At 31.6% G+C, this 27,517-nt stretch overlaps 1 protein-coding gene across 1 annotated transcript in view; it reads left to right on the forward strand.

Moving 5' to 3' along the window:
* The first annotated feature begins 272 nt into the window (after positions 1 to 272).
* The window catches only part of LOC114329705 (persulfide dioxygenase ETHE1, mitochondrial), a 146,319-nt gene continuing 119,074 nt past the window's right edge, over positions 273 to 27,517 (forward strand). The window contains exons 1-3 of the mRNA XM_028278888.2: positions 273 to 626; positions 680 to 824; positions 7,182 to 7,393. Of these exons, the coding sequence (XP_028134689.1) occupies positions 516 to 626; positions 680 to 824; positions 7,182 to 7,393 (468 nt within the window). The 5' untranslated portion in view covers positions 273 to 515. The remainder of the gene's footprint in view (positions 627 to 679; positions 825 to 7,181; positions 7,394 to 27,517) is intronic.

Below are 27,517 nucleotides of genomic sequence, written 5' to 3' on the forward strand. Positions count from 1 at the left end.
TAATCAACATGTACAATATGTGAGTTTGTGTGTATATGAGTAGGGTCGTATACGTTTTGGGTGTATGGGAGTTGAGATTCGATGAGTGGGGTACGACCCTGTTATATCTCTCAGAACTAAAGATAGATGGCAGCAAAATGACAGAAGGTAAACAATTTATTTATTTTGTATCCATATTATTTATATGTACAAATTGTAGGTAGAGGACATATTATTTTGTGATTAAATTATTTTTTATTATTATTGTAATACTACATCCGATTTAAATTGTTAGTGTTTAAGAGAGAAATTACATCCGTCACGTCACAGATTATCTTAGCTTTGACCTTGAAGCGTTGAAACCTAAATGACCAATAAATCAAAAAGTAAATTTTTACTACTTAAAAGATAATATCTTATCTCGAAAATCATTAGGTAAATATAAATATCCCACCTTTTCACAATATTGACACCAGTGCATTAGGAAATTGCCAACTGTCGCATTGTACGTACTTTAGAGTTAGTTATTGATCAAAATGGTGTTTAAAACCGGGTTAAGACTTTTTTCAAGGATAAACCGATCAACAATTCGTTTCAACCAAGCAAGAATGATGAGCGGAAGCCACAGTAACTTCATTTTCAGACAGGTAAAAACAAAAGTTTAATAAATATTTAGATTTTAACTTTGTTTTGTTTATAGTTGTTCGACAATGTCAGCAGCACGTACACCTATCTGTTGGGCGATGCAGTTAGTAAAGAGTGCATTATTATCGACCCGGTTCTGGAGCATGCTAAACGAGATTTCCAATTGACCAAAGATTTAAATTTGAATTTGATTTATGCGGGTAAGTACCTAGTTATTTAATCGAGTTTAGATTTAATACAGTGGTTGCGGATTTCTGTGCCTTTATTTTCTTTTGCAGGAAAATAATTATTTAATTTAAAAACGACCATGGCGCTATTTTTGTGGCGTTTTACTTTTTAATTAATCATTATATTTTATGATGGGAATTGATAAATAAAATACATACTGATAGAATAATATCATAATAGTACATTCTTTCACGGTTTCTGGCAGTTTCTGCTGTAAATTTTAAAGAACCGCTTGGATTGACATGAAATTTGGCATAGGCATTCCATTTCAAATCACTCAATTTTGTAGCAAAAAATTGTGGATCTCCGATTTGTCTGAAAATTGGTATATAGCTTCTGCGGGACGTAAAAATAAGATATTTACGGTCAAGAATTCTTCTTCTTTTGTTCTCAAAATGTTATTTTATGCGATTTTACAGTGATTTGGTGTTTATTTATTTTTTTTATGTAATTATGTTTATTTACAATCTACATCATTAAAAGAGCATTAAGTAAATTTGTTCCATGTTTTTGGGCATGAAGAGACTTCCAATGATGTCTCATCTTATTCTAATTATGTTTAAGTTTTAAAATAGGTCCTGAGGCCAGGTTCTATCTAGTCTCCTTGTGGCAGGGCCATTATGGAATAATTCCCTTACTAACTCATTGTCATGGTGAATGGTACGCTCATTTTGTGACTCCGTATGGCTAGATGGATTTCTTCTCTGATGAAAGGTATATTTAAGTCTTCGTGAAGTGTTTGATTAGTTACGTACCATGGTGCATCCACTATTGATCTTAGAACTTTAGACTGAAATCGTTGGATGATATTCAGTGATGTTGACTTTGCACAGCCCCAAAGGTGTAGTCCTTCCCAGATAGCACAAGTACGTTTTATGGACATCCAATGGACGTACATCTGTGTACATTGGAACGTCCAATGGACGTCCCGCTAAGGTACAATGGACATCCGATGGACGTCCAGAGTTCACAAAATTGGACGTCCATAGAACGTCCGCTACAAACGTACAGTGTACGTTGTTGAAGCTTTCAGTGTACATTTTATGTACATCTGATGTACGTCTTATGGACATTTTTGTAGGGCACTTTTCAGAAAGCAATCTAGTGTCCATAATTTTTTGAATACATATATAGCAAAAAGCCTTTAGGTATAGGAAATAGTTCCTATAATACTAAACTCATACTTTAAAATATTACACAAAATACCTTTTTTATTTCTCTTTATTATGTATACTTTATTATAGGAACTTCATTAATGCACGACTGCACTTGCACGATAAACAGCAAACACAAAGACATCACAGGATGTATTATATTGTATGTAATAACTTAATAAAGACAAAATTCAGATAATGGCGCCCTATGATGCATGCACATTAAAAGAGGTTTATTTCTGTTCTGTTCCTTCGTCCTTCCAAACATTATTTCTTAGAACTTAGAGTCAGTACGGTTGTATATTGCAAGCGGGTTTGCCATTCTGTGAATTATCATAAATAAATCCTCCTTCAGTATTCCACAACAATTACAGCGAGTATCCCCTAAAAGTACCTGCCTAGTACTACCTTTTACGACCGATAGCGTGAAGAGCGACAACGTTGTCAAGAAGATTCTCATTTAGTTTGGCGGGAAATTTAACAGTTATTTAACAAAATACACATTTAAGATTTAAATTGGTAGTGTCTAATTATTGTAAGTTCTATAATTACCGATGCGCGATGTAGCTCCGTTATTCTGAAAAAGTTTACCATCGTTCTATCATCATCTAATATTATATAGGTTTAATTAAAATAATTTTAGTAGTTCAGTGTTTTAATTCGATGATGAAAAAATATGTGACTACATTTATTAGAAGCTTCTTGTATTCTACTAATAATATTGCTTTGATTAAAACAAGAAGCTATATATAATTACTCATAATAATAGTCGCATTTTGTGTAAAATCTCCATGGACCACAAATGGATGCCCAATGTACGTTGAAATCAAACGTCCAATGGACGTACATAGTACGTCCAGTTTTGGTCCATGGACGTTTGGACTTTAAATGTACGTTATATGGACGTTGTGTGCTATATGGGTTAGTACCAAATAGGTTTGAGTATTGCTTTGTACAAAAGAATTTTGTTTTGGATGTTGAGTTTTGATCTGCGTCCAAGGAGCCAATACATTTGCCGGAATTTCAAGTCTGGTTGTTTTCTTTTGGTCTGGATATGTTTTTTCCAAGTAAGACGTTGGTCAAGATGGAGGCCAAGGTATTTAGCGTCTGTTACTGTTGGTATTCGTACATTTTCCGTTCTTACAGGTGAGCATGTGTTGTGGCGGTTGGTAAACGTTATTTGAGATGATTTTGTTTTGTTAACTTTTGTTCGCCATTTTGTGTACCATTCACTGAGTATGTCCAGATGGTATTGCAGGTCTTGTGAGGCTTGTATGTGATCTTCATTTACAGCTAGTATTGCTACGTCATCAGCAAAGGAAGCGATCGTAGTATTATGAGACTCTGGTATATCGGCTGTGTAGAGTGAGAACAGCAGCGGCCCGAGAACACTACCTTGCGGAACTCCGGAGTTAATAGGACAGAGGATGGATTGTTGGTCTTTGAATTTTACTGAGAAATATCTATTTAATAAGTAGGATTTGATTAGGAGGAAATAGTTACTAGATAGTGCTAATTTTACTTTGTAAAGCAGACCTCTGTGCCAAGCTTTGTCAAGCGCTTGTGAGATATCTAGGAATACAGCGTTGCAGTATTTCTTTTCTTCGAGAGTTTTTGATAGTTCATTTACTATTCGATGGACTTGTTGTGTAGTAGAGTGATTTTCCCGAAAACCAAACTGATATTCTGGTAGTATGGTGTTTATTTAAACAAATTTGCAGTTTCTATCGTAAAGTATCAATGGGAAACATAATATTTTAATAGAAAGGACTCAAAAATGTCATTATATGGCATTATAACAAGTTACTTTGATTCAAAACAAGTTTTTGACCAAATTTTATAGTGTAGAAAACGTTAAAATACCGTTTTTTACATTTTTCTTCATTCCCCAAATACATCATAATCGATTTGGCTAAAATATTGCCCACAGATAGTCAAAACATAGGACTTTAAGTGGTGAGAAGGATTTGAATTATATTACAATAAGTACCAAAAAGGTTACATGCAATATCATAGTCAAAAATATAGGCGTCTACTGTAAGTAAAATTAAATTAAAATTAAAATTCCTTTGCTGTTTATATTACTGCAATGTAAAAAACAGCGATGTGGTTTGTATTGGATTTCGGTGTAATACAGTAATAACTTTACTATCCTTGAGATATTATTCATATCATCATTAATCAGAAACACCTATAAAAACTCACCGAATTACCTATAAAAACTCAACATGCATAACAATATTTTTTACTGGGCTTTGTCTTTTATATGTAAATATAGATAATCATATGTACCTACTACATTGATTTTAATAACGTGATTCGTACATCATCATACCAAGAATGTCTGTTAGGTTGGTTGTTTGCATTCGGGTATTCATTAAAATTTCCAAAAAACTTCAAAATTAAAATACTCATATTGTACTATAATAGTATTAAGAAATGAAGAACTGGTATTTTTAACTTATTAATAATTTAATTAAATAACCGAGAAAGCTGCAAGACCTTTTCTTGAAAAATTTAAAATATGTAGGTACCTACCTAATGTAATGTAAGGTATACCCTTGCAATAGCTGGCCTAGCAAAGGGAGAGGAAACACAAGGATACATTCTAAATATACAACAACCAACAAAAAAGCAAGTGAATACAACACCCTCATGTATATAGCTTAGGAGATTGCGTAGGTTGTGAAAAAACGTTTGATAATGGCCAGATTGGCCAGGCCTCTATAATATAGACCTGGATCCCGCGTACCAAAAAAAATTGATTAATAGCAAGCTGAAAATTTTTGAAGTTATACTTCTTTAGGCACGAGGGTGAATTTTTACATTCCCTGGCGCATGCGCACACCGACAGTATGGTATTAGTCGCTCAAACGTTATACGGGATCTGATTGGGTGTTAAAATCATCTGTCAATAATTGTTCAATATGGAGATTATGGATAAAAAAATGTTGTGTATATTAGTTTTTATTGTTGTGATGGCAGAGGAAAAAGCAAGTTTATACGTGTAGTGACTTTTTAAATAGTTTTTTTAAAAGCGACAGGTACGTAATAATTGTAAATGTTTCAGTATCCTAATAAAAAATTACATAGGTACCTACCTATTTGGAAAATTTTAAATTAATCTACCAAAATAGTATGTAATGTTTTGATATACATAATTTGATTACCATCAAAATTTCTACCGATATTCACCTAATATATTGTTATTCCACAAAATATTCCTTTAATTCCACAAAAATCAAACTGATTTGATTAAATTCATATAAGTAATAAACAACTACTGTTAAAAAGTTTATGGTGTAAACGTTCAGTTGGTGTATATTCCCACATGACAGATACGCGAAGTTGGCGCAATGGGAAAGCACTTCGATTTTCGATCGGCCGGATCGACGGGAAGCGGGTTCGATCCTCAATGCAAGTTACTATTTTTTTTACATTTTATGATTGTAAGTATATTATTATAAATTTTTTTCAGAAAATACGTATTTAGTTAAAATTTCTGGCAACAATTATATTATTGTTCAGAAATCATTTCTTTGTGGCATTTTTCAATGTGTTTGTGTGTGTTTTATTCTTTTATTTTTTTAATTTTTGGTATTGTTTTAATACAATTTTTTGGAAAGTAGTAAGTATTAAAATTAGTTTAATAGTTAAATTAAATATAAATAAACTGTTTAAAGTATATTGATTTCGTTGAAATCATTTAATAGAAGTATAACTTCTTACGTGCGTACAAAGTACACACATTCTTTTTTTATAGCTTAACGGTGTCTATTCGAACTTTGATGTACGGGAACACTGGAACAGGGAAAGTTTTAATTGTGGAACAGTTTAAAAATTTGGAATGTCAGATTACGAAAACGTCCCATGGATTTTGTCGGACAGAACAACCAATTGATTTGTTACCCTTTCAATAAACTCTCATGCAAAAATCAGGCTGCTTACTAACCAACATGATTCCTGTCATTTGACATGTTCTTCGTGTTGCACTCATTAAAATATGCCCAGTTGGTGATAAACACCAGTCTGATTTTTGCACGAGAGTTTAATCAAATGGTAACATATCAATTGGAAGTTCTGTCCGACAAAATACATGGAAAGTTTTAGTAGTCTGACATTCCAAATTTTTAACCTGTTCCACAATTAAAACTTCCCCTGTTTCAGTGTTCCCATACGTCAAAGTTTGTCCGACTAGACACCGTTAAGCTATTAACAAATTTTCAGCTTGCTATTAATCAACTTTTTTTGGTACGCGGGATCAGGTCTAATACTCTGGCCAATACCTAAAGATTAACATGCTTCAACATTCGTCATACTTTTTTTGGATTTTGTAAGTACACTAATGTACCTGTAATTTCAGAGATGCGCCGTTCCGCGATTCTGTTTCCGATAGATCGGCACTAAGGCTAGAGTCCTGGCTATTTAGTTGATCTAAGACAAATTTCATGGTTGTGTCGGCCGTTATCAAAGTGGAATATCTTCTGCTAAGAGCTTCTACAGCCAGTTTCACCGGTTAAAGAGTGACCATTAACTCATTGATATTATTGACCACCCGTCAGCAGAGAAATTTATCGCAGAATCAATGTCTATCAACGCTTTATCGATGCAAGCTTTTAGGCTGTAAAAACTTCCCAGCATACTGTTAGAGCGATAGAATGGCAAGTTGCCCACTCATTAATAAATTGGGCTTTGAATAAAGAGGCTAATGAAGACATTAAGTAACTTATTTCGAATTTGACACGTTTACGGATCCGCGCTGCTGGATTCAGCACGGTTTTCTGAATCCAGCATATAAGAAAAAGCGCTGGATCCAGTTGGATTGCTGGATGCTGGATCCAGCAATTACTATCTCTAATTCTCGCCTAACTTGCTGTTGAGTCATGAGAGTACTACTCTTATCAGTTTATTATACAAGGTATTATGGAAAGAAAAAAGAGATACAATGTGGCAGAGATAAACAAACTTTGTATCAACTTAAACAAATTTTGTTTTGTTTCTACTATCCGCGATATATTATATCGATGATCTTTAATCCATAAATGTATCCAGAATTTTTGCGGTGTAGTTCATAAAAGTCCAAGCAGATAGCTCCATCATTTTCATACTCATAAACTTCGGCCTCCAATAATAGAGCCATCAAGAGAATATCTCATAAAAGTTTTTATATTTCAGTCAATACTCATATGCATGCCGATCACATCACCGGATCAGGATATCTAAAATGTCTAACAGGATGTAAAAGCGTCATTTCGAGAGCTAGCGGAGCACAGGCGGACATATTCGTTGACGAAGGAGATTTTGTACGATTTGGAAATCATAAAATTAAAGTTCTGAGCACTCCCGGCCACACCAACGGATGCTGCTCGTTTTATTGCCAGGAACAGGTGAGACATATCACATCATAATCATAAATTTTCTGGTTTTCCTCTTTTATTTTAAAGATTTAGAAATTTTTCGACATAAACACGATATACAGACGGGTTGATTGTGGTCCATATGCCACGAGCTTTGTTATGCCTGTTTTACAATGTATTGTAAAATTTTACAAATTGAATAATTAAAAAAGTTCATGTTATTTATTATTTGCTTGAGTTCTTTATTACTGAGTGTTTTTATTTTATATATTTACTAAAACCACTAAAACAACGAACTGCAAGAAAATATATTTGTTAAAGTGTATACACATATTAAATTTATAGTTTTTTCGGCGTAATTGCATCATCGGAAATATTTGCAAGTGAAAGTACCAAAGTATATAAAAGATCTCAAATCCTAAAGTGGTTGTTGAAATTTCACCCAAACCGAATTTAAAAAGTCTTACTCATATGCTGTATATTAATTCAAACTCCAACTAACGTTGGGATTCAATTGCTTTAGCTTCGACTAGCTCTTGTCTCTCAAGTGTAGGTTTGTCTTATCTTAATTATTGCAAAACAAAAATGAGTTTGGAAATTAAGCTAAGACCATTGAGAGATTAGAGCTAGTCGACGCTAAAACAATTGGCGCCCAACGTTAATTGGATTTAAAATTGTTACACATTGGCGCCCAACGTGGGATCTTAACTAATTATTTTTATAATAAGTTAATAATGAATTTAATATTAATAAAAAAAGAAGTACATTCTGCCTAAAGCTTTACAAAAATGTGAAAATATTACTGATGGCATTATAGTTGCAAATATTTTTAGCTTTATGTAGTTGGATAGCTTGTTGAATGTAGTTTTTGTCGTTGTTGACTTCAGATGCGTATGTGAATATGGACATAATGTGTGAACGGATTGTAAGTTCAGGCAGATGTTGAATTCTTCACAATAACGGCCATTCTACCTACTGCTGCTTATTCCCTATAGTCAACCATGTGGTTAAGAAAGTCCCTTACGAGCAAGGGGGGACAAGAAAAATTTTAATAAGGCCAAAACCTAAAGTGTTAGCGACAGAATAATTTTGAAAATTTCCTTAATATAGAAGATTAACAAACATGTAGAAATAAAAGGTAGCAAATGGCAGAGATTAAATAAATTTAATTATTATTAAAATAAATTTATTAACATGGTATATATAAAGATCCTACATGCATATACCTACCATTCATAAAGTTGAGAATAAAACATGGCTTTGAGGTTATGTATAAAAAAGAAATCAAAAATAGGAAATTATAAAAAGACACTCAATATTTTATAAAGTCTTCATCTCTTAAATTTCTTTTCGTCATCGGCTTGGAGATACCTTTCATCCATGTAGTTGCTGGTCTTCCTAGTTTTCGTTTTCCTGTAGGGTCGACATGGTCGATCATAGTTAGGAAAGTCCCTGTTGATCAAGGGATACAAGAAAAAATTGTAATAATGTCAAACGACCAAAACCTTGTGTTAGCGACAGAATACTTTTGCAAATTCCCTTACCATAGAAGATTAACAAACATATAGAAATAAAAGATAGTAAATGTCAAATGTTACCAGCTATCCTGACATCGTTTGCGACTGCTTTCCGCGTAGCCATTCATCTCGTGGCTACGGTGGCTCACGAATCGAGATTGCGGATTTTTATCGAGGTGTACTCCTCTTGATTTGCCACGATTTTTTTCCAGTAGCAGTGACAGCTACACTCACATACCGCTTAGTATTTCTCAGCGTAGCTGCTTACACTACACTATGGCGAGGTAGAAAGGATAAATGATGGATAAAGAGTGGGTAATAATTTCTGATTGTACTCGGAGTTCAGGTCTGAAGTATCTTTGGATATCTTGGTTGTTGACCATTTGGTGACTGTGATTTATGCCGCAGATACGGAAGGTGACAGTGAAGACCTTCAAATTTTTCGTCAGGGATAGTTACAATCAGATGAAGGTTTTTTGGGGAGGAAGACACAGCAATTGGAAATAATTGCTGCGCCTTTCAGCGTCCGACGTAAGAGTCCGGCGGTCACCTCGTGGACGCTATCTGGACTTTTCTTGGTTTTATTGCTCCCCTCACATTAGTAGGGACCAAGGTCTTTCTCCACGTCAAGATAAGTCCACAGCCCAGAAAGGGGCCCTGGCATACCTAGTGTTCTTGTATCAACTTGATATCGAACCCTCTCATAGAACAAGGAAGTTCAACGCAGGCTGCCTATAGTTTTAAAGGCTTGATTGAATGTACTATCCTGACTGAATTAACTATACTTTATATCAATAAGAGTTACCCTGTTAGCCATTGAGAAGCGTTGTGTTGGAAGTGAGAACTGGTCTGCCCAGTCTGTCGTGAGTGGTACACTGGCGAGGTCGGGCTCAGAGTCTCAGATTAGTAGGATTCGCGTCATCGCGTTTTTTGTATTATGTATTGTTATGCTCTGTATTTTCTCTCTGATATGAGATTGATCAGCATATTCTTATTTTGATTAATTAATTAATTATTTTAATTACTACTTATGGAAAACAAACCAAAATTAAATAAAACTTTCCAATAAAATTTATTCTCAGAGCTAATTTATTTTAATGTATTACCTTTGGTTTGTGGCTTCTAGTATCTCTAGTTGCTTACTTCACCCAGGACAAAACAGGGAAAATAAATATACTCAATGTCATATAAATTATATAAATATTATTTATTTATCCAATATACCATAAATATAAGATTTAAATGTATGCTAAAACTCAATTTTGTTGCAACTATTTCTTATCTAATAAATTAATTTTTAATTCTGCTATCTCCTTTTTTAACAAAATTTTCATTTAAATAATTTGTTAGACTGTTCTTACTATTATATAAAAAAAAACAAAATTTACTTTTCACCTTTTGAATAGATTACTTATTTTTTCTCTGAATTTTTGAATGACTAAATTATGCTGTAGAACTGTTCAATAAAAAATAAACAAATATGGTATGTGATATAAAACAATTCTCTCCGTTTCACAAATAATCTGACTAACCTTTTTTTTCTCTTCTTTACTTCTTCTCATGGATTGTGTAGTCCTCGATTCTCCCATACGTGCTCCTCGGATGCTGCGAACGATCCTTCTCGTCTAAACTGCTTCACAAACAAACAACAGCACTCGATCGAAATCTCTCCTCAGTTTTCTCTCTGCTCGATATCTTGTGCAAATTGATACTGACCAGCTACTCGTTCCAGACAGAAACAGGAATCTCTTCGGATACAAGGATATTTCTCTTCTCAACTCGATCAACGATTTCGTTTCAACACGATTCTGCTTACACGGCCGCCAACTTCACCACTGTACACATACTTCTTACTTTTCAAAAAACTGGACTGCTCTCCTCAGATCTTCATTACAGTGCCTCTTTTTTTCCTCAAACTCAGACTCCAACACTCTCTTCTTCTTCCATCCGTCTCTCTCGCCAATCACAAAACATCCTCTCTACACATTACATCCCTACTTTCCTTTCTTAAGAATAAATTATTTTTGTATACAACTTTTCCGTTTCGTCAAATTCCAGGAGATACCAAAATTACTTTTGTGTTTCTACATGCTATAAAAACCTGATATTATTCTAAAACTCAACAATTGTGTTTACCGTCTTTCCTTCTAAGTAGCATTTATAAACGTCCTATTGTTCACTTCAAAACGAATACATACATGTACTTTCTAATCCGACCGTATTAATTGTATAAGTCCGTTCATAGAATCATTAATACTGAACGATTTTCACTTTCCGCGAAACACTGCTTATGACTAACTAATACTATTTACAATTTTTGGCCATATACAGGACGATGAAAATCTATGATCTCGTGGTCTTTGACATAAATTAATTTTCTAAATTTTTCCCATAAAAATTATATAACAGTATTTTATGATGAAACTTACCGTTTGGCTGAAACATTCAAAAGAACTTTAAGCTTGAATACCTTTTTTTAATGGGGACTTTTCACGTTTCATTTATAATAGTGTTCCAAACATTCGTAGGTACCAATTTTTAGCTCTTTTCGAAATTTTGTAACCCTTACTGTATTATTTGGGTTAACTTGACCGGGCTATCCTATCAGACGAGATGGTTGCCTAGTTGACCTAGTCCTAAAAATGTTCACTCGCTGTTAAAGCATAAGAAAACTGACGCGTCCTTTCTCTAATATCCACAATTAATGTAATTAATATAAATTCATCAAAATTAGGGTAGAATCAGCTGATCATGACCCTTCAGTCTTCACTCCTTTTAATTAGTTAACCAGTGAGGACAAGCACTTAAGCGGCACTTGTGCTGCTGACCCCCTTCAATAGACACGTGTGCCGCGGTTGGGGCGATCCCATTTACTTGCTACATGTGTGCAACCGCTCAATCAACTAACTAATTGTATCTATCAAACGATTTATATGAAAGAAGCCTAGGTCGGCGCTACTTAAAGGTATGATATAAATGCTATCATCACAGGTAATACCTATAATTATTTGTGGGAGTTGCTTACGAAAAATAAATTATTTTTCTTTTACTTCTTCAGATTCCTCAAGGGTAACGGGTATTACGGACCATCAGGATCATTAAGAGTTTTTATTTTAAATTTATTTAAATATGAGGTTCAACAAAGCACCAATAGCTTATGGTATGGTTACGGATCCCGCGTATGAAAAAAAAGTTGATTAATAGCAAGCTAAAAATTTGTTAATAGCTTAAGCGTGTCTAGTCGGATAAACTTTGATGGGAACAGGTTAAAAATTTGGAACGGTCAGACCACGAAAACGGCACATTTATTTTGTCCGACAGAACAGACTTAAACTCTCCGAACAGAGATTAAACTCTCATGCAAAAATCAGACTGCTATTTATCACCTGTCGTAATTCCTGTCGTTTGACATATTCTACATGTTCCACTCATTAAAACGCCCATTTGGTGATAAATAGTACTCTGATTTTTGCATGAGAGTTTAATCTGTGTTCGGAGAGTTTAAGTCTGTTGTGTCGGACAAAATACATGTGCCGTTTTCGTGGTCTGACCGTTCCAAATTTTTAACCTGTTCCACAATTAAAACTTCCCCTGTTCCAGTGTTTCCATATATAAAAGTTTGTCCGACTAGACACAATTAAATTCTACATAGAGATATGTTTTTCACGATTTGCTTCGACGAAAATTTTCCTCGAAAAATGCGGGTTTTCCTCACAAAAACTCTAATTTTCAAATAAAGTTTTAGGTAAGTAATTATTAATCAATAATTAAATAACTTAGTGACATCAAAGCTTTCTTGGTATATATTGTAATTTCAGAAGCTGGTGAAAATTAAACAAATATTTTAGCAACAATTCAATTGTTAATTAACAATTTATGATCGCAATAAAAACCAAAATAATCATGATACATTGATCAAACTTATAAAGATTATAAAGATGAGATGCTTATTTAATATTTTATCGACAAAATATAAATTTTTCTTTTTTTTGCATAATCTTTAAATTTTGAAAAAAAAATAGTTATAATACGCTGGTCTAATTAGTAAAGTACAAAGAAAGGTTATTTACCAGCAATTTTATTGCTGGAATCGAATTATAAGATCCTATATATTATTAATATAGGAATGCAAAGTCCGCAGATAGTGTGCTACTTTTTTTATAAACAAAAAGGCGCCGACAAATCGTATTTTTTTCAATTATTGCTCTATAACTCCGAAGATTTTAACTTTACACCAAAAACACTCAAATAAAAATTCACCCCAATTTAATTCTACATAGAGGCGTGTTTTTCCCGATTTGCTCCGACGAAAATTTTCCTCGAAAAATGTGGGTTTTCCCAACAAAATCTGGAATTTTCAAATAATTTTTTTGGGCCAGTAATTATTTATTAATAATTATATAGCTTAGTGAAATAAAAGCTTTCTTGGTATAGATTATAAATTCAGAAGCCAGTGAAAATGAAACGAATACTTTAGCAACAATTCAATTGTTAATTAACAATTTACAGTCGCAATAACGACCAAAATAATCATGAGACATTGATCAAACTTAGAAAGATTGTAAAGGTGTGATGCCTATTTAATATTTTGTCGACAAAATATAGATTTTTCATTTTTTTGCATAATCTTTAAATTTAAAAAAAATTGTTATAAACAAATTAACATTTCTCAGAAATTGTTTATTATATTCTAATTTTAAAAAATACTTAAAATGCGTATTTCATAGGTCTTGAAAATGAATACTTTAAAAAAATTTCCAACCATTTGCAAAAAAGTTATGAAACAGCAAAGTAAATATACGAGTACTCCGTTGTTTATAATTTGTTTTAATTGTTTCAAAGCTTAAAAGTGAGTCTATGGTACAATCTAATTACTCACAAAGAATGTCAAAAATTAGTGCAATGGTTATATTTTAATCAAAGATTAGAAATACTTTTTTTTGTAATTTTTAGCGCAAAAGTAGGCCTGATACAGAGTCGGAGCTAAAGTATTCACTCGAAGCGACTGACACGCAGCATACAATATTTATTAAAAGTGTACGTCGCGCGGCCGCCGGTCGTCCCTCCGAGTGAAAATTTTAGCTACAGTACTATATTATTCTACTTTCGCGCGTGTGAATTACAAAAAAAATATTTATAATCTTTAATTAAAATATAACCATTAAACTTATAATCGATATTTTTTTGTAAATAATTAGCTTGTACTTTAAACTCACTTCTACGCTTTGAAAGAATTAAAAAAAATTATAAACACCGTAATAATCTTATGTTTACTTTGCTGTTTCATAAATTTTTTGCAAATGGTTGCAAAAAAGTTTAAAGCATTCATTTTCAAGATATTTGAAATGCGCATTTTAGCTATTTTTTAAAATTATAATATAATAAAAACTTTCTGAGAAACGTTAATTTGTTTATAACTATTTTTTTTTAAAACATTTAAAGATTATGCAAAAAAATTAAAAATTTATATTTTGTCGAGAAAATGTTAAATAGGCATCTCATCTTTATAAGATTTCAAAGTTTAATCAGTGTATCATAATTATTTTGGTTATTATTGCGACCGTAAATTATTAATTAACAATTGAATTGTTGCTAAAATATTCGTTCAATTTTCACCAGCTTCTGGAACTATAATCTAAACCAAGAAGGCTTTTAAGTCACCAAATTATTTCATTATTGGTAGATAATTACTTATCTAAAACTTTATTTGAAAATTAAAAAATTTGTTGGGAAAACCCGCATTTTCCAAAGAAAATTTTCGTCGGAGCAGATCGGAAAAACACGTCTCTATGCAGAATTTAATCACGGTGAATTTTTATTTGGGTATATTTGTTGTAAAGTTAAAATCTTCGGAGTTATAGAGCAATAATTGAAAAAAAACATGATTTTCGTGCGCCATTTTGTTTATAAAAAAAGTAGCACACTATCTAAGTACTTTTCATATCTATATTATTAATATATAGGATCTTATAATTCCATTCCAGCAATAAAATTGCTGGTAAATAACTTTTCCCAAAAATGGCCTATTCTCCGATAATCAGCCCAGACTATTAGAATTTATTTTTATTTAGCTTAATGTCTCGACAAGTAATGGCCATTAGCATGGTACAATTGATTTTGCAATCAGATACTTAGTGGAATGTGTAGTGTGTGTGTTCAGTAAACGTCTGGTTACTTTGAAAAGTCGACTTCATTGTCTTTACAAACAAAACGGTCGTGTGCGGTCCCTTCGGTGAGTACCGATATTTATTAATTTTTAATAAATGAAAAATTTCCGTATAAAAATTTCCGAAAACGCCGTTTACCACAAGACCCGTTGGAAGGCCGCCGGAAAGGTAGAAAGACAATGTACAGTCAACAACAACTGAAACAGAATAAGAGGCAGACAAACAGGAGTAATCCTAGTCGCACGAAGAAGAAGAAAAATTTCCTACCTCTGATGAGATTCGAACTCACGACCCCTGAATCCAAAGGTAGGCTCCCTTACCACTGAGATATTGAGGGGGGATTATTTATAATTAAATTATAAAGTACTTTTAGATGGTCAGATTCTTCGTTCATCGTTCAGTCTCAGTCAGTCTAACTGTCAGTTATCTGTAATGTGTAAATACAAAAAACTAAAAAAAAAACTGAAATTGATACTGAGCTGTGGCTCGATGGCTATAATAAAACTTATTACATCAGTTTTAGTTAAACTACTAATGTATAAACAAACTTGTCCGATTAGGTCTCAGTCGCATAAAATTATCTTAGCCTGTCATGTGGTGATATAACTTCTCTCATGTTGGTGTCTTGCTTTTTTATAATTGCATAATATGCGTCTGCACTCATACTTAAATAGTTTGACCAATCAGAAGATTGAGCTTAGAAAATTGGCAGCTTTCAACACGGGCACTCGATGAGGGTTTAGAGCAAAGCTTCGAAACCCTTTTGCTCTAGTGGCTCTTTCCTGCAGGAAAGAATAAAGCTACTTGCAACATGTTGGATAAAAAACTGTGTCTGTGGCGATATATTTTGAGAAAATCTATAGATTCAAGGTTTCAATATGCAGTATTGATTCTATAGTAGTATAAGCATTCTTTTATAGAGAGATCGATAGATAGATAGATCTTTATTTAAATAGAAAAAACCTAATATACATACAATTTAAAGAAAAGAAAGTACACTATAAATTTTTGATATGTTGTTTAAGCAATATTTTGAAATTATTGAGACTAGTACATTTTTTTACAGCTGCAGGTAACTGATTAAACTTAAGGAAGCTTTTAAAAAAGAGAGAATTCATCGTACTTTTATACATAGTTCTTGGTATATATATATATATATATATATATATATATATATATATATATATATATATATATATATATATGTCATCTAAACCTCTGGTATTATAAGAATGAATATTTTTGTGAAAAGAAATGAATTCTTGAAAATACTCAGGTGATAAGCCATTTACTATTTTGAAGACCAAAATCATGGTGAAATAAAACAATATATTTTCAACAGAGAACCAGTTTAGAGTATTTAACATCTAATCGTTTGTTTTAAGAATTATTCTCATTCCACGGTTTTGTATTTTTTGTAGCATGTTAAGTTTATTAAGGTTAAATAAATATAAGATTGATGAGCAGTAGTCAAACAGAGGTTGAATAATTGTGTTATATACTGTAATTTTTGATTCCATTGACAAGTTTTGAGATATTCTGCTCAGAAAGTATAGTTTTTTTGATATTTTTTTATGAACATACTCGAAATGACTGTCAAAATTCAGAATATTGTCAAGTTGGAATCCCAAATATTTAGCTGTTCACTACAACCACTTCAATCCACTACCACTTCAATTTTTTCATTATTAATATTTAAATTTATGTTCTCAGAATCGAGCAAGCTATATTCATGTTTAGTAGTGAAAACCATTGCCTTTGTTTTTTTAACATTCAACTTAAGTTTATTAATTATCAAGTATTTGTTAACCATATCTAAAATAGTATTAATTTTTTGAATGGCTATATCAAAATTTTCATCACTACAACAGATTAGAGTATTATCGGCAAAAAGGTTAATAAACTCACAATTTACAAAAATATCGATATCGTTAATGTACAGAATAAATAAAAGAGGGCCTAGTACACTGCCTTGAGGAATACCTGTATTACTATCCATTTCAGATGATAATAATTGGTCTTTAAAACGTACTTTCTGTTTGCGATGTTCTAAACTAAATAATTTTCTAACCACGCAATTACTGCACCTCCTATACCATACTGTTTAAGTTTTGATATCAATATTGTCCTGTCGATGGTCTCAAAAGCTCTTTTTAAATCTAGAAATACACCGACTACGTACTTATTTTTATCTAAATTACTTTTTATGTGACATAGTGTAACTTGTAATGCTGATTTACAAGAGAATTGTTTACGAAACCCTGATTGATTATTAATTAAAATTTTATTTTTTGTTACATGTTCCAATAATTGTTCATAAACAGCAATTTCTAACAGTTTTTCTATAGGAGGTAAAGTATTGTTTGGTCGAAATTCTTCAGCATTTCTAGTATTGGGTATTATTTGTATAGGGGTGATAGTACTTATTTTTACCCGTGTTGAGCTGCCCCCCCTCACTTGCAAAAATCAAAAAACAAATAGCCCTGATTTATGAGCTATTTATGAGCTCTCGTATTCCGCAAACTAAAAATTTTGAGCTCGTTCCACTGAGCAGGAATTTGATACTTTAGTGGGGGGACTGAGTCAGCCCCCGCCACTACTTAAAAATAGGAATATTGAATCGGTTTTTGCGGCAGAATTACGAGCTATTTATGAGCTCTTGAAATTATATAGTTTCGATTTTTGAGCTCATCCCCTTCACCCCCAAACAACCCTTTAATTGATTTTACTTAAGAGAAAAATGCTGAGAAAACTTAAAATATGTCGTATTGCGGATATAATTCCTATAGCTTATATACTCTAAGAATAAACTATTAAATCACGTGCATTTCGATTATTGAGCTACAACCCCTTCGCAAGAAAACCACCCTATCTTCCCGGCTTAAGAGAAAGTTGTACTTAAAATGCATTAATCTAATTATTTGGCGACTACATATCATTGAATAATTTATAAGCTTCAAAATTACGCGCATTTAGATCAGTAAATTGCAATTTATTTTGTATAGTGCAGTCACTGAAGGTAAAAATCAACGATTACCTTCAATTTCGGTGAACCTTCATCGATTTTCACGAAAATTGGTCAGTGGTTAGAGGATACGTCAAGAAACAAAGGTGACATGGTACCACCTTGCGCCTTAACCCCAAGGGTGGATACCGCCTCTTCTCGGGGGTGAAAATTATTTTATTAAAAATAACTGCACAAATCAATAAAAGAACAAATTAAAAGCAATATTTATTATATAAAGTTAATAAAATAAGTCAATACTTTTTAAGTTATTAAAGATCAAAGATTTTAATTATTTGTGAAAAAATGCATGTTATGAAGCGGTTTTTCGTAAATCACTGAAAAACTGTAAGTTTTTACAAAAAAGTTAATAGTAGTTTAATTCGTATAGCTTATATTCTAAGAATAAACTCTTAAATCACGCGCCGTTCGATTATAGAGCTACAACTCCTTCGCAAGAAAACCATCCCATATTCCCGGCTTAAGAGAGAGTTGTACTTAAAATAATTTAAATTGATTATTTGGCGACTACATATCGTTTAATAATTTATGAGCTTGCAAAATATACGCATCTCAATTATTGAATTGCCATTTTCTTTCTATAGTGCAGTCACTGAAGGTAAAAATCAACTATGACCTTCGATTTCGTTAAATCTCCATTCATTTTCACGAATTAACAATAACAACTTGGGGTTTTAACCTGGGGTATATGTCACCCCTTCTCGGGGGGGGGGGGGAAATTACTTTATTAAAAATAACCCCACAAATCGAGAGAGGGACAAATTGTAAGAAACATTTGTTATATAATGTGATTAAAATAAATCAATACTTTTTGAGTTATTAAAGATCAAATATTTTAATTTTTGTGAAAGAAAATGCATGCTTTAAAGCAATTTTTCATAAATAACTCAAAAACTGTAAGTTTTTACAAAAAAGTGTTTATCACTAAAATTGAAGCTAATAAAAAATATAATAAATTGCTTGCTTGAAAAACCCTTTAATGTTAATTTAAAATAAGTTATTGGTAATTAAATATATATTTTTTTCTGCGACTATTCAAATCTAAGGATTTAAGCTTAAATAACGGGAAAGAGATGCATTTTATAACTTAGGTTATCAATACTTGTCAAAGTACTTAGAAATACCTATCAAAAATGAGCTCCAGAAAAAGTTGATAGCATCAAAATCCGCTCACCAATTTTCGTGAAAATAAATGGAGATTTACCGAAATCGAAAGTCATAGTTGATTTTTACCTTCAGTGACTGCACTATAGAAAGAAAATGGCAATTCAATAATTGAGATGCGTATATTTTGCGAGCTCATAAATTATTAAACGATATCTAGTCGCCAAATAATTAATTTAAATTATTTTAAGTACAACTCTCTCTTAAGCCGGGAATATGGGATGGTTTTCTTGCGAAGGGGTTGTAGCTTAATAATCGAAAGGCGCGTGATTTAAGAGTTTATTCTTAGAATATAAGCTATACGAATAAAACTACTATTAACTTTTTTGAAAAAACTTACAGTTTTTCAGTGATTTACGAAAAACCGCTTCAAAACATGCATTTTTTTCACGAATAATTAAAATTTTTGATCTTTAATAACTTAAAAAGTATTGACTTATTTTAATAACTTTATATAATAAATTTTGCTTATAATTTGTTCTTTTATAGATTTGTGCAATTATTTTTTATAAAATAATTTTCACCCCGAGGAGGGGCGGTATCCACCCTCAGGGTAAAGGCGCAAGGTCATGTCACCTTTGTTTCTTGAGGTATCCTCTAACCACTGACCAATTTTCGTGAAAATTGATGAAGGTTCACCGAAATTGAAGGTAATCGTTGATTTTTACTTTCAGTGACTGCACTATACAAAATAAATTGCAATTTGCTGATTTAAATGCGCGTAATTTGGAAGCTTATAAATTATAAAATTATATGTAGTCGCCAAATAATTAATTTAATGCATTTTAAGTACAACTTTCTCTTATCTTCCCTCTTTCGCCGGGAAGATAGGGTGGTTTTCTTGCGAAGGGGTTGTAGCTCAATAATCGAAATGCACGTGGTTTAATAGTTTATTATTAAAGTATATACGCTATAGGAATTATATCCGCAATACGATATATTTTAAGTTTTCTCAGCATTTTCTCTTAAGTTAAATCAATTAAAGGGTTGTTTGGGGGTGAAGGGGATGAGCTCAAAAATCGAAACTATATAATTTCAAGAGCTCATAAATAGCTCGCAATTCTGCCGCAAAAACCGATTCAATATTCCTATCTTTAAGTAGGGGGGGGGGCTGACTCAGCCCCCCCACTAAAGTATTAAATTCCTGCTCAGTGGAACGAGCTCAAAATTTTTAGTTTGCGGAATATGAAAGCTCATAAATAGCTCATAAATCAGGGCTATTTGTTTTTTAATTTTTGCAAGTAGGGGGGGGGGGCAGCTCAACACGGGTCTTATTTTTAATACTTCAGGAATTTTACCAGTAGTAAGAGATGTATTAATTAAATTTAACATAACGTGCCCAATGGTTTCAAAAACTTTCTTTACCATTCTGCAATTTAACGTTTCGTGTAGTGATAATTTATTATCCAAATTGCCAACAATTTTTCTCGAATCCTGTATTGAAAGCTCTTCAAATTTATCAAAATTTAAATATAAATTATAGTCGGTTCGCTAAACTCAGACGCAACTGGCTAGATATTTTAGTCGATATTTTTTTGTTTTTTGCCAATTTTGCAAAAATTGGCAAAATTACTAACTATTTAGTGATTATTAACTATTTAGTAATTATTTTTTGCCAATTTTACTAAAATTGACAAAATTACCGACTAAAATATCTAGAAAGTTGCGTCTGAGTTTAGCGAACAGACTATACTAGCTCTTTCTACGTTGTTTGTTAACTGTTTTGGGCCTGTAGCAGTTTCAAAAGATTACAGAGTTTGGCATCTCGGCTATTATCATTGATTCATTTTTTAAAAGCTTTCCACATTTGTGTTGGACTGTTCCTATACCTGTCAATTTTGTTAAAATAGAATCGCTTTTTTTTAGCTTTAACATATTTACTACCTCATTCCTATATCTCTTAAAAACTTGCCATTTATGTTGTTTTTCAATGATATCAATACATTTTTTAAAATCGTTATAAGCCCTGTCACGCTGTTTAATTTGTTTAAACACCTCATAATCAAACCAAGGTAATTTAGATTGAAACTGACATGTTACAATTGGTATTATGCCATTGATTACATTTTCACAATTTTGCATAATTTCCTGGTAAATGATATTAACATCAACAGAATCCAAATTAAAGTGACACATGATAAGACTAGTTTTGTTTTATCCAAGTTTTGATTACATAAATTTCTAAACTTGGATATATTACCATCAGATATATTATAACTATTATTATTAGAGATATTTACTGAAATAATGGAATGATCAGTAATTTTTGGACAGTCGTGAACACAAGCACTTATATTAATTTGATTAGACAGCAAGCACATAATCTACCAAAGTTTTGCTAGTGTCAGTAATACGAGTAGGATAACTAATACACTGTTGTTTCCCATAAGCCGAAAACAATTTTTTAATTTTTTCCCCATAGAAATTACTAGCTAACAAGTCTATATTAAAATCACCAACTAACACACAACGATAGTTTGTAGTAAATGAAGCATCACATATTTCTTCCAAATCTTCAATGAATTGAGCATCAGAACTGGATGGTGAATGGTATAAACTCCCCACCAAGTAGACCATGGATTCAAAATCAACTTTTATTACTTTGCACCAATAATTATTACGCAATTGAAATGTTTTAAAATTTGAAAAATCATAATGTTTGTTGATGTATAACATAACACCTCCAGTGTATCTACTCGTTGAGTCACAGCGAATATGGCAATAAATTTCAAGTTTCACCTCTATATCTTCAATATCTGATGTCGGCCTAGTTTCACTCAATAGAATTATTTTGGGGTTATAGCAAGTTATGGATTCTTGAACTTGGTCTCTATTTTTTTACTATGCTTTGGGCGTTGAAATAAATTATATCGGAGTTGAACGGTATATTAGGGTTTATAAAGTGTTTTTTGAAGGGATTGTGAAACGATAGTTGGTTTATTATTTATATATCTAATAGTTTTGGTAGTATCACCGTTATCAATCAAAGTCTGTAGTTTATTTTTAATCGTTTTAAAATATTCCTGTTTATGTAATAATATGTATAACTTGTAGATATTATATATAACTTGTAGATATTAATTGTAGATATTATAACTTGTAGATAATGATGAATGTTTATGTGGAGAGCTAGCTGATCTACAACATATGCTATTAGAATGTCCTTTACATTTTATTGAAATATCAAACTTTTTTGCCAATCTAGTTCAAATTAATGTACAATTTCCTTTTAATCTTATATACCTTTTACAATCAAACAATCTAGATGTTTATAAAATTTTGTACAACCATGTTAATTGTTTAAAATTAAAGCTCTGAGAAAAAAAGAAAAAAATAAAAAAAAAAAAAAAAATAATTAAATAAAATAAAAAGTTACTAAGATCTAAACCTCCGCGAGGTTGAATCGGGTTTAGGTCTTAGCGCGATAAAAAAATATAAAAAAAAAAAAAAAAAAAAAAAAAAAAAAAAAAAAAAAAATAAAAAAAAAAAAAAAAAAAAATGTTAAAAAATATAATAAAAAAAATAATAAAAAAAACAGAGTAAAAAAAACAGTAGTACTAATAGTTTTAAATTTAGATACTAAGCATATATTTTGTAAAAGAGAGAATTCAAAACACATTGACTGGCCAGTTGGTTGCTTAAACCAGTGCCAATAAAACATAAACACACACACACACAAAATATTCCTGTTTAGCCTTCATTTGATCACCAAATATTCTGATGCTTGGAATAGAAATGAATTGTTTATTCTTAAGAACAAATTTGGCATCTTCTTTTGAATTAAGAATAACTTTGGGCGGCCTACTCTTGCTTCCCCCATATTACCCCATATTATCTCTAATAAATTATAATATACGTAAATCATTCCAGTTTAAATTCATGAATAAAAAATCCATAATATTTCAAACCTAAAAAATAAACAAAAAATAAGGATTGAAGATAAACTATGCAATATTTTTATCTGTGAGGAAAATCTTAAAATATGTAGATATATGTCTCAAGCATCCATCTCGCTTATATCTTCTTTAAAGGAAAACCTTGAATCTTCGCCTCCACCTCATGGACATAAAAACTGTCCTAGATCCCGATAGGTGTTATTTTAGGAACACTAAAAGCGGTTTCCTGCGTTGATGATAATTTTATGCGATCTCCGACACGATCTTTTACAGGAGTAGGCCTAAGAGGTAATAAAGGTCCTGATATAGTTTACTCTTGGAACTTAGAGGTCCGACCCATGTCAAATTAAGAAAACGCATACGTTTTCATTTACAAATGAGTAGATAATCGCACGGACTTGTGTTTCCTAAAAGACGGTTAGAAATGGAACGTCACCTACAAGAATTTTTAATGATACCCAGATTTTCTTTTAAAACCCAATAAATAAATTTGGCTTTTAAAAAATGTACAAAATATTCTGTTTTATGTATAGGTACTTTAAAATAGGGGAGTGCAATTAGAATGAAAACATGCATTGTTTCGGAAAAATTCAAACAAGCTTGTATTTTTCTAAAACATTTTTTGTTAGTTTATATACATGTTAAAGTAAAAAGTTCTACTCGCGGATTTGGCCGCTAATTGTTTATTAATTGTTTAAACAATAACAATTGTTTTGTATTAATAATTTTAAAAATATCGTTAAATTCATCATTTTACTTTGATCAAATATGTTTCTATTGTGTTTTTGATTATACTGAATCCGAATATGGCATTGCAATTTGAAAATTCTTATACAGAAGCTTTTATACAGTATGTCTGCGTAGCTAGGAACCACATGGAAAACTTTTTTATTATCAATTTTACGAAAAAAAGTTATTCTTCATAAAATGCTCTCCCTGGTCTAAAATCTAAGATACAACCATCAGATATTAAACTTTTTTATTTTATACGAGGTATGTAAAAAATATGAATTTTTCGTACAAGTTAAGTGCCTTTATTATTCACAATATTTTAATTAGAAGGATGTAATTCAACACTAAAACAAATTTTTTAATTCCAAACAACTTTTCTTAATAATAATTTTCGATATTGTGAAATTTAACGATACTTTACTCTTGAGTGAAATTCATATTTTTTGACATACCTTGTATAAAATTAATTAAATTTGATATTTGATGATTGCATCTTAGATTATACGATGCAGAGTATTTTATAAAGAATAACTTTTTTTCGTAAAACTGATAATAAAAAAGTTATCAATAGGTTCCAAGTTACGCAGGCATACTGTAAAAGGCTAAAAAAAATTTTTTTTGCTGAACATTTATTATTGTTGAAGTTTATTATTAAATGTATTTTAGGTAAGTTTTACAGAAAAAAGTTTTGATCACTTTATATAAACATTTTTTTAGCTGGTAATTTTCGGTTTTTGTATTACATTTTTGTTATCTTTCTTAATTTTCTCAAAAAGAAATAGTCTATTTTATTTATAAAGTAAAATAATTTAGTGCATTTTAAAGATTACATCCTAAGCTTTAAAAAGCACTTATAAAACTGAATAGATCTGTTCAAACTTGAGTAATACCGTCTTAAAGTGGTGGTAATTCTATACGAAGATTTCAAAAATTAAATTTTTTAAGACGTCATATCATTTGAATTAAATTTTGGAGACCTTTTTTTGAATGGAAAATCGTTTAGTACGATGCTTGAAAGGTAATTTGTGCAAAATTGAGGGTTTTATGAGAAACATTGTATTAGTTACACATTTTTAAATAATTTTTAAACAAAATTCATGTAAGGCTCACTTTCCGCCCCCACCGTACTTATGCCCATACATTTTATTTCTTTTTATTATAACCATAAGATAGCTTAATTATTTTTCTTTTCGGTTCAATTTGTAAAATTTTATTTGATTCATTAGTTAAATAATTACATTAAAATAACTCAAACGTGCACTTCGCCGTACGCTAGTTTACAGTGCGCCAATGTTTGTGAGAAGGGTGACTTTAGCGTTATAAATAAAAAATTATAGAAGATACAGATTTAATTTTAGAAAATTCTTTATATAAGATTTTTTTTATAAAATTTTCTGAATTTTTCAATGGTCAAGTCAGTTTTGTTCTAAAATTTATATTTTCGGAGTTATTTAAAAGAACATCAAACTTCGTATGAAATGAAGCACCCACTTCTCGAGTAGAACTTTTTGATATGTTGTTTATTAAACATTTCTTAATGAAATTACAAAAAGTTCTATCTTGTTTGATTTTTTCCGAAGTGAAAATCTATATGCACTCCCCTAAAAGTCCTTTAAATGTCCTTTTGGATGTGAATCGTGGATATTGTCAAAAAGGGATAAAAGTAAACTGCAGGCAATAGAAATGAAATATCTAAGAAGAGTAAAGGGAGTGACAAGAAGGGATAGAGTTAAGAACATAAAAATAAGAGAAGAATTATATATAGAACCATTAGAAACTTATATAGAAGAAAGACAGCTGGGTTGGTGTGAACGCCTTCAAAGAATGAGTGATAATATACCTGTTGAAAGAATCTGGGAGAGTAGAAATATAGAAAGAAAAAAACGTAGTAGACCAAGAAATTAGTGGAATGCAATAATAATAGATATTTTGGAAAAGAGGAGAACAACATGGAACGATGCCAAAAAATTAACAGAGAACATGGAAGAAATTTGCGAAGGACAAAAAATAATGAAAGAATCAGAAACAGATCCCTACACCTCAGGGTAGAAGGGACAACGATTATATATATAAAAGTCCATTAAAAAGTATAGTGGAATGAAAAAAGACGGATGTCACATATGACGTAATTGAGAAAAAGAATTCGTCAAATGGCATCCCAAATACGAGGTCGGAGAAATAAGTCCATGACTTTTTGAATGAAATACATACAGGTTTTTATATAAAATGTTATTTTACTTTTCAACATAGTCTACTTTGAGTTACATACGTTTAAGTCATTGAGTCCAACGTTTCTTTAATTTTTTTTAACCCTTTCATTGACCTGGCGGAGAACATTTTTCTTGGACAAATGCGATCTTTTTTTTTCAATTCCTCATCAAATCGACCAATAAGTTGGTATAATATTCGCCATTGATTGTTTTCCCCTTTTGAAGGTAGTCAATGTGGATTATCCAGCTGATAACGATCAGCTGTCTTAGGAAGTTGAAATCAGACGTGGAGTGAGACAGGGATGCGTGTTCTAATTCTTTTTAATGCCTACTCGGAAGAGATCTTGAAAAAAGCTCTGGAGGGTAAAACAGCTGGAATAAAGGTAAATGGAGTTCCTATTAACAACGTTAAATATGCGGATGAGACTGTTATCTTAGCCGAAAACATTGGGGATCTTCAGGGGCCTCTTGACCAGAATAGCGGAGTTTGGACAAGAACATGGTCTAACAATGAATGTCAAGAAGACAAAATTTATGAAAATATCGAATACTCAAAGAAATATCGAGAATCTCTTCATCAACAGTTTGATGAACCTTAATACATGAGAGATCAAAACCGTCACTGAAATGGTGACTGCACATTGTTGTCTAAGAAACCACCTATATAAAATAAGTAAGGTGAATGTACCATGGTGCAGAAAGTGCGAAATGGAAGAAGATACTGCCATACACATACTATGCCATTGCAGTGTGCTTAGTGATGTAAGGCAGGAATTCACTGGTCAACTGTGGTTTGAACCAGAAGAGATCCTAAAACTACCAATAAGAAAACTGTTGGCCTTCGTTGAGGCCACAAAACTTATTAGACTTTAAGGAAAAACAGGGTATGGCACAAAGGGCTCATGACTAAGTACCAGAAACTGGCGAGTCTCACCTGATCTTAGAAGAAGAAGATAATGACTATTCTGCGTTCCGCAGTCACTTTGCAGTGTGGACATCATATCCCAATATAAAACTTATGGAATCTTGCAGCTCAGTGTTGCCGGTTTTAAGCAGACGAACTTAAAGTCCGTCTAAGTAGAATATTCCAGAAGTCCAAAACATCTTGATTTAAAAATCTGTGGGTTTTATTATTTTTAACTAATTCATAGATAGGTACTATGAAACATATTTATACGATATTAAAGGTAAATCATTTGAATATTAATTATAATTAGCCTGTGATTAATATTATATTTAATAGTTATTTATGATATAAGTGTTAAAAGTATAATTTTAAGGCACGCATGTGAAAGTTTGCAGAATGAACGAAGCGAATTCTGCAATTCACATGAGTGCCTTAAAAATGTAGTTTTTAACACGTGTACTTTGTACGCACGTAAGAAGTTATACTTCTATTATATGATTTCAACGAAATAAATATACTTTCAACAGGTTATTTCT

The sequence above is a fragment of the Diabrotica virgifera genome, chromosome 5, assembly GCF_917563875.1.
Source record: "Diabrotica virgifera virgifera chromosome 5, PGI_DIABVI_V3a".
Classification (NCBI taxonomy): domain Eukaryota; kingdom Metazoa; phylum Arthropoda; class Insecta; order Coleoptera; family Chrysomelidae; genus Diabrotica; species Diabrotica virgifera.